This window comes from Theobroma cacao, chromosome 10, assembly GCF_000208745.1.
Source record: "Theobroma cacao cultivar B97-61/B2 chromosome 10, Criollo_cocoa_genome_V2, whole genome shotgun sequence".
Classification (NCBI taxonomy): Eukaryota; Viridiplantae; Streptophyta; class Magnoliopsida; order Malvales; family Malvaceae; genus Theobroma; species Theobroma cacao.
The window spans coordinates 1,015,583-1,025,162 of NC_030859.1; the positions used below are offsets into that span (position 1 = coordinate 1,015,583).

General features: G+C 34.6%; 1 protein-coding gene across 1 annotated transcript; it reads left to right on the forward strand.

Moving 5' to 3' along the window:
• LOC18585895 (probable LRR receptor-like serine/threonine-protein kinase At3g47570) lies at positions 1,569-5,405 on the forward strand. The gene is made up of 3 exons (XM_018128677.1): positions 1,569-4,478; positions 4,636-5,060; positions 5,167-5,405. The coding sequence occupies exons 1-3, from the start codon at positions 1,751-1,753 to the stop codon at positions 5,173-5,175; spliced, it is 3,162 nt and encodes a 1,053-aa protein (XP_017984166.1). The 5' UTR covers positions 1,569-1,750; the 3' UTR covers positions 5,176-5,405.

A 9,580-nucleotide genomic window follows, 5' to 3' on the forward strand; every position in this document is an offset into this window, starting at 1 on the left:
AATTTCTTTGAAAAAACAATTAATTTGGTCAAATACTTAGTCGAAATTCTATTTGTGATAATACCCAATTTTCAATAGAATTTGTCCGGTTATTGGAAAAATTCAGATATTTTGTAGTGTTTGATTCAACTATTAGATTATATATACTTGATTTTCTTAATTTTATATTAAATTTTTGGTATGTGAGTTGTTGAAGAGAATTAAACAGCCTCACAATTAGATTTATATATTTGTAATCAAGACTTTGTACCACTGAATTCTTAGAATCAAACGCCTCTTCTTTGGTATAAGAAGATATTGAACCAGTTGAGAGGACAGAGTCATAAACCTTATCAACATCTGTTGCTGTTGACACTCAACATTCGTTTCCATTTTCTTACTCTCACTATCAATGAAGTCATTATTTGACCCAAAGCAAATATCCATGCTAATCTCTGAAGATATTCCATCATTAGATATGCAATGGGGATTTTCTTTTTTCTTTGACTTCTAAGCAGTGAAGTAGGCAGGAATCTGAACTTTATTAGGAACTTAAAAGGAGAGATCATCATGTGGATCTTTAGTGAGATTTGCCTTGAACACCAAAAGGAGAGATAATTTTCAACTAATTAAATGCTAAGGCATCCCTTTTGAATGCAAGTTTAATTTGGTACGTGAATGTGACTGCAGTGTCGTTGCATAAAGTCATGCATTTGGATATTCTTGGCACTAAAAGATATCTATTTGATTTCTTGGCATCTGGATATTTTTTTGTTCTAATCTTCAATTATTCTTTGCATTCAAATTTCGTTGTTTGGTAGGCGTGTGGTTGTGGTTGTGCTTGCATGTCATGAAACTTGACAACAATATGTATGAAAACTGAAGTTGATCATCGATAGTCATATCTTCATGAGTGGCAACCGTCGATGTGCTTGAGCTTTTCATGTGGCCATATCTTCCTTTGTGGGCTATATCTGACTTTAAGAATTTGATAGGAACTGCCTACCTTCTTTGACAATAGAAGACATGGAAGAGTTTCAAAAGTTCTACGGTTTATATTTTGAATCTTTTTTTTGGCCAGGAACTGCCTACCTCTTTGACAATGGAAGACATGGAAGAGTTTCAAAAGTTCTACAGTTTATGCTTTGAATCTTTTTTTGCTCAGCCAATAAAGTGGTTTTCATGAATACTCTGCTAAAGGCAGTGAGGGATACAAATAGAGTGCTGAACACGTGCTTACGCCAGCTTACAGGTATGCAGCAATACACGTCAACAGGAAGCACATTAGCTAGTAAAAGCAACCACAAGGGTACAGGCTAAGCATAAAAACATGGTAAGAAAAAGAAGAACTAAAATGAAAATGAAACTACTTTAGGGAGTTTTTTTTTGTGACTATAGCTGTAAAAGGAGTTGATGGCTGCATGGGGCATAGCCACTGACTCAGTCAACATAAAGAAACTTGGACCAATGTGGGATTAGTTGTGTGAACTTGTTACGCACCTTTGGTTATTAACCAAGAGTTATTAACTCATTATGTATATAAAAAGGCCCGTAAATTAATGAAATGAACCTTTTATGTCTCAGAACTTTGCAGTGTCTCTCCTTGCTCTCGTTATTTTCTTTGGTTTACACAATTTTTCCCACAATTCTTCCGTGTTCTTTCTATTAACTTTCGGCTAAACAATTCATGGTTGCTACCGTGTTAAGCTTCTTTCTAAGACAAATATCCAACAGAACCAACCGGTGCCATTTATAGGCAAAAGTAAACCTTATGCCTCAGTTCATCTGCTTGATGGGGTTAGCAGGCTTGCGCTTGGAGGTGCCTTGGGCACTTATTTTTGCTGTTTCACTGCTCTTGTGCTGTAATTCACAAGGTCCTTACTTAATTGGTCCGGAAAAGTTAGTAGTCAATGGAAATGACACGGACAGACAGGCTTTGCTCGAGTTCAAGGCCAAGATAGCCGGTGATCAGCTTGGCGTTATGCGGTTGTGGAACGACAGTGTTCATTTTTGCCAGTGGCATGGTGTTACATGCAGCAGCCGACATCAAAGAGTGACCAAGTTGGAACTGCGATCACTGAAACTAACGGGAATCATAACACCATATATCGGAAATTTGAGCTTTCTAAAGGTGTTGAATCTTTCAAACAATGGCTTCAGCCATGGAGTTCCTCAAGAAATCGGTCGCCTGCATAGGTTAGAAGAGTTAATACTTGATAAAAACCCCTTAGGCGGTCAAGTCCCTTCCAATATATCTGGATGTTCTAAGCTCAAACGCCTTTACATAGGACACTGCCAGCTTGTTGGAGAAATACCTGGTGTTCTTGGCCTGTTGTACAACCTAAAATATTTAGGTTTGAGCAACAACAGTCTAGCAGGGAGTATCCCACCTTCCTTAGGCAATTTATCGTCTCTGGAGATAGTTTATCTATCAATTAATGATTTGAGTGGGACTATCCCTGAATCTCTTGGCCAGTTGAGAAATCTAACTGTTCTTTCCGTGCCAATGAATGCACTTTCAGGTATTGTTCCTTCATCAATTTTCAATCTCTCTAACATTAGAACACTTGATATCGGTTCAAATCAGTTTCAAGGTAGTCTTCCTACAGACTTGGGAATCACCATACCATATGTTGAAACCCTTTATGTCAGTAGAAACCAATTCAGTGGACCATTCCCTCTTTCGATATCCAATGCTTCAAATCTCATAAACCTAGAGTTTTCCTTCAACAAACTTGTTGGGAAGTTGCCTTCCTTTGAAAAGCTAGATAAGTTGGAATGGTTTACCCTTACCGACAACCTCCTTGGAAGTGGGGAAGTAAATGACTTGGACTTTGTCTGCTCTTTAATGAATGCCACCAGCCTAGTGGCGTTGGAGATAAACTACAACAACTTCGGAGGTGTAATACGTACTTGCATAAGCAATCTGTCCACTAACCTCATATTTTTCCTTTTAGACGGCAATGAAATATCAGGAACCTTTCCAGTTGGGATTGGAAATCTCATCAACTTAGAGATGCTATTGGCAGGAAGTAATCAGTTGTCAGGTTCCATTCCTTCTACTATTCAGAGGCTTCAGAAGGTACAGTGGCTCGATCTATCTAATAATTCTTTCTCTGGAAGTATTCCCTCTTCTCTTGGAAATTTAACCATGTTGCTTCAGCTGAAATTAAGTCAAAATAATCTTAAGGGTACAATTCCTTCCAGTCTCAGTAAATGTGAAAATCTTGTTTTACTGGATCTTTCAAACAATAACCTTACTGGCTCTATACCCCCTGAAGTACTTGGACTCTCATCCTTGTCCTTGAACCTTGACTTATCCTCAAACTACTTAACTGGTGTACTTCCTAATGAAGTAGGAAACTTGAAAAATCTAGGTCAATTGTCTGTTTCTCAAAACAGGTTATCAGGTGTGCTTCCAAGCAGTCTAGGTGTATGTGTAAGGCTAGAGAAGCTAATGGTGAGTGAAAATTTCTTCCATGGAACCATTCCTTCGTCCTTCAGTTCATTGAGAGGTCTTACAGTTTTAGACATTTCCCACAACAATCTCTCTGGTGAAATTCCTGAATTCTTTGCGAACTTTACATTGCAATATTTGAATCTTTCTTACAATGATTTCGAAGGCATGGTACCGACTGGTGGAGTTTTTAATAATGCAAGTGCTACATCCATCGAGGGAAACAATAAACTTTGTGGTGGTACGCCCGAGTTCCATTTGCATGGATGTAACTTGAAAAGGTCTAGGAGGAAATCGAGCAGTCGACTAAAACTAATAATTGCTATTGTTTTTGGGCTTTTAGGGGTAACTTTGGTACTCCTCTTTCTCCTCGTTTTTTGGTTTAGAAAGAGAAGAAAACAACCTGCATCAACTTCTCCTGAAAATTCACTTTTAAGGTTATCCTACCAGAGCATCCTAAAGGCTACTGATGGATTCTCTTCAGCCAATTTGATAGGTGTAGGAGCCTACGGTTCTGTGTATAAAGGAATTCTCCAAGAGAATGAAATAGTTGTTGCCATCAAAGTGCTAAACCTTTTGAATCATAAAGCTTCTAGGAGTTTCATGGCTGAATGTGAGGCCTTGAGGAAAATTAGACATCGAAACCTTGTCAAAGTATTAACAGCATGTTCAGGTGTTGACTACCATGGCAATGATTTTAAGGCGCTGGTCTATGAGTTCATGTCTAATGGAAGCCTAGAGGATTGGTTGCATTCATCTATCGAAATTGAGGCAGACTCAAAGAAAAGCTTAAATTTATACCAGAGATTGAATGTGGCTATTGATGTCGCTTGTGCTCTGGATTATCTTCACCATCATTGTGATCAAACATCGATTGTTCATTGTGACCTCAAACCAAGCAATATTCTACTTGATGATAAAATGACTGGCCATGTTGGTGACTTCGGCTTAGTAAAATTCATTTCAGAAGATACGCAAAATTACTCTGCAAGCCAGTCAAGCACCCTTGGATTAAGAGGAACTATTGGTTATGCTCCACCAGGTACACTTCTTAATCATTCTTTAGATGTTTTCTTAGCAATATGAGCTCAAAAGCTACAAGAATAACTTGGATACGAGGAATTTATTATTTTGTAATTTTTCTTAAGGGGGGTCTACTAGGCAATTGCAGCCACTATTTCTGATGAAATGTTTTGCAGAATATGGCTTGGGAAGTGAAGTGTCAACATATGGTGATGTTTACAGCTATGGAATCCTTTTGCTGGAGATTTTTACTGGAAAGAGGCCCACTGATGAAATGTTTAAAGATGGTTTGAACCTTCACAACCTTGTCAGGACAGCTTTGCCAGAGCGAGCAGTTGAGATGACTGATCCCATTCTTCTTCAGGAAAGAGTCACAGGAGAAACAGTAGCAAACACTAGTGATTGCAATGAGAGCAGCCAGAGCAATAAGATACTTCTTCAGTGTTTGAATTCAATATATGAAGTTGAACTCACTTGTTCTGCTGAATTGCCAACCGTGCGAATGAACATGAGCGAAGTTGTTGCTGAACTTTGCTTGATCAGAAACAAGCTATTTCCAACTAAGCAAAGACCAGAGAGACATATACAATCGAATCACAAGGTAGCAATGTCTTGCATCAAAGTAACAAGAAAACATAATTTTCTTAAAAATTCAAGTAAAAGTATGACCTCTTTGTAAGAGATTTACTGATTTCCTTCTGTTGCAGGTGTTCTAAACATCGATGGCTTCAAGCCATCCAGATCATAAGCTGCTGTTCTACTTGTAAAATCCCCAACTTCTCCTGCACGAACTCCTCCCTAGAAAGAATTATCAGTTTCAATTAGTATGTGATCTGTTTCTCTTCATCTTGTGTATCATCAACTGATTGATATAGTTCAATGTTTATTATTGTTTGTATAACTTATTACTATTTTTTCTTTATGCTCAGTCAATGTGAAACTTCAATAGGCATCCAAAAGTAGAAACACCACCTCCTATTTTATTTGTGCAAGATTATAATCTATGTATTTATGTAAGATTAAAATCCACCAGCCAAAAGTAGGCACTATAAAACAAATAGGAATTTTGTTTAATCTATGTAAGATTATAATCTTTTGGCTGCGACCCAACTATTCCAAACCATCTCCTGTGGTCCAAGGGAACACCACCCTCATAAATCCTTTGCCTGTGAATTGTTTTCTTGTGGCTCTATTTTCCTTCTCATCAAATCTTTGTTCATGTCAAATTTGGAACTCTTTAAGGATAACAATCAATTGTCAACATGTAATACCTCTCACAAAGTATTTATTATAAAACATTTAAATTTATTAAGTTATAGTTTTATAAAAATAATAAGTAGATATTATTTTAATATTTTATTTATTTGTAATTATGACCTTTGGTGCTTTAATAATTAGGAAATAAAAGAAGGAGTCTTTTAGTAAATAAAGAAGTTTAATTAAAGTCAGTTTATTTCTCACGTTTAAGTTAGTGGAATTAAGGGTAAGCTTATTTCACGTTTAAGTTAGTGGATAGATTAGTTTAAGAATAGACAGAAACTCATATTAGTTTGTTCATCATACTCAAATAACAGACAGTCAGAAGAGCTTGATACTAGGGAAGAAGAAAGACAGAGAAAGGGGAAAGAAATTACTGATCAAGGTATGTTTGGGATTATATTTTCATAATTTGGGCACAAAAGGTTCTGAATTATTTGTATCCCCTTACCTTTTTTTCAAGTCCGACACTTTTTCGATGACTTTCCGGTGACATGATGGGTACCAATGGAAAGGTCTTGAAAAGATCTTTCCAATGATTTTTGTAGCATCTTGTTTAGCCTTATGGTTAGGAAGATATAAATTTTTGAAATTAATTAGAAATCTGGTTTTCAATAGTTTTGACAGCCCGACTTTGGGTCACCAAAACTCCATATTCCGGAGACGTTTTTTGTCGTTTCTTTGAGGGATTTTGTAGTATGAAATTAGGTGTTTAATTTGGCATCAATGGCTCGGTTAGAAGCTTCTTGTGTTAAGAGAATTGAAACCTCAAAGTAGGCTCGTTGATACTGAAAACTAAAAAATTTGGGTATTTTTGTGACGATTTTGAGAATTTTGGCTTTCAAAACTTGGAAATTTTGTGTTCTTTTTAATTGAAACAAATTTTGGTTTGTAGTATGATATGAATACTTCATATTGGTATTGATTTTATCACTCGAAAATTTTCGAGTTAAAAGTTACAAGTGCACAAAAGTGGCCCAATTGACCATCTGGATTCTGAAAATTCTAGAAATAAAAAAAAATAAAAAAATTCTTTTAATCTTTTTAAATTCTTTTAAAATTCGATTTTAAGTAATATATGATAAATTCTGTTGTAAACTTCAAAAATACTGGATATGTGATTTCTACTATATTTTTATATCTAAAAGTATATATATTTACATTTTATAAATTTATTTCCTAAATTAGTAAATTTTATTAAAATATAAAAAATTTATGAAAAATTTTAAATATGATTTTCATGAATGAAATTAGTGTAATCTTTCTATTTGAAATTAAAATCCTTACTGATTTTATGATTTAAGTTTAATTCTCAACCTTGTTGCAAATTTTGTTTAATTCAAAAATATATATAATAATAAAATATTATTTTATTAACCAAAAAATGTTTCTAAATTATAATAGAAGTCGCTATACATCCTAACAGCGCGTTTGGTTGGGAGAATAGCTATGCTATTCCCTTTCTATTCCCATGTCATTCTGTTTCCCTTGTTTGGTTGTCAAATAAGGGGGCAGAATAGGCATTCCGGAGGAATAGAAATTCCTCAAATATGGCTTTGGGGTGAGAATGGCTAATACCCGGCCCCCCCGGTATTATCTATTCCGTGATCGGGGGAATAAGTTTAAATTATAATTTGACTAAAATACTCTCAACTGTTTAATAAAATCACCACTTTATCCCTATAAAAAGTAATTTTTTTCTCTCTCTTCCTCCTTCCCCCATCTTCCTCAGCCGTTTCAGCCTTCCCTCGAAAAGCCTATTCTCTCTCAGCCCACCGTCTTCCTCTCCTCTGTCAGCTGCCCTTCCCCCATGTTCATCTCCTCTCTCAGCCAGCCGTCCTTCCTCCGTCTTCATCTCCTCTCTCAGTTGGTCGTCTTCCTCTCTTTTAGCTGTGGGTCTTCCCCTTGCTCTCACCCGTGAGTCTGCCCCTCTCTCTCCGCTGTCCATAGTGGACGTAGTTGCTTCAAATCCTTCAGGCAACAACATTTCCATTTAATTGTTGTGATTTTGTGATTAATTGTGATTGTTATTAGTAGATCTCACTCTAGGGTTTTTATTGTTAGTAGATCTGAAATATGAAATGCTGATTTTATGTTGTGATTTTGATGAATTTTCTTTCTGAGTTGTTGAAATTTTGGGCACTTGTTGTTTGATTTTTTTTTATTTGTTGATTATATATATACAAGGCCTCAAATTCATTCCCTCATTTTGAAGCTGCTGTTAAGTTGAAAACGACAGCTTCTTCATTTGGGTTTGTTAGGTCCATGGTTGCAAGGGAGAATTTTTTGTAAGGCAATCTGAACATGATAACCACACCAATCTGGCTAGTATCCTATGAAATGAAAAGAAAGTCTGCTGCAAGACCATATTCCAATGTTGTTTGATCAGTTTTTGGGCGATGGATGTATTATTATAAGACGGCTTCCATTTTCATTCTTCAACATGATTAATTATTATTAATAACTTGGTGTGATGAAATAATAAAATTAAGATAAGAATATATATAGAGATTTGATAGATATTAGAGCTCAAATTAATTCCTATGTGCATAAATATAATCAAAATTGATTGCCTTGACGAAAACTTAATTTTAATGAATTAAACGTACAATGCCAGAGATAAATGCCTTCACAAGAAGATGGAATATGTGGCAACGAGAAGAATGAGAAGTTTAGTCAAGACCAACCCTCCTTATAATATGAAATATGAAATGCTGAAAATTTAATGAAATTAACTTTCCTTTTATATATACTATTGCATACACATTGATGTTATATTTAGAGATATAAAATTGAAATTTTTTCTTTAGTTTGAAAATGATCAAAAAATTTAATATTGTTTCCTCATCATTTGTTTAATAATTTGAATCTCACAAACTTACAACTAATATTTAAAAGGAGATGTAGTTATACTGATGTGACATAATTTACATTTTTTTTAGAAAAAAATGATTCATAATATATGAAAAATTGGCTAAAAAAAAAATCTATACACAAATTTAATTGATTATGATGGATAAAATATAATATAATTAAATTATATTTTTAAATAATTATCTATTTATAAAAATATGTGACTAAATTATAATTATTTTTAGTAATTGGGAGAAAATATAATTATGATGGATAATTATCTTTTGGGATAAATGTGTATTTAAATGATAATAAAGATAATTTTATTTTTTTATGAAAATAATTGTTAATATGGTCAAGGGTATTTCTGTCTTTTTATCACCTATTCCTTTCTTATTTCAATCTTATTTCTACCAACCAAACACTGCAATAAGTCATAATAGCAATTCCTACTCTATTCCATTCACAATACCAAACAAAGTAATAACTATTCTATTCTATTCCCACTTTATTTTATTTACATAGAATAGCAATTCTATTCCATGCCTGTTTATTCCGCGAACCAAACGTGTTGTAAGTGCTTAGGATGGTCAACGGAAAGTCGCCTTATAGGATCTGGTTGCAAATTCAGTTTTGATTTTTGTATGTATGTGTTTCTTGAAATGTTAGGCTACTAGGAGGATTTTCAGATTTGCTACTTGAAAGTGAAATTAACAAGATCAAGTATGTCAAACCTTGTTCTATAAAATAATTACGACGTCATTTACATGCTCAATCGAATGTTTGCATATTTAGGAATTTGGAGAAATCGTTAAAAGACGATATTGCCCCCTAATGGTACACACTTGAGTTGATTTAAGCTCGAACTAGTTCAAATAGGATTTTAAAGATGAAATTTAATATTTTATTCTCCAGGAATGACTAAAAATGATTGTTCAGAGTTCGAGGGTTCATTTGGGGTAAAATTAGAAATTTTGATATTTAAGGGCAAAATCGTCATTTTGCCACTAG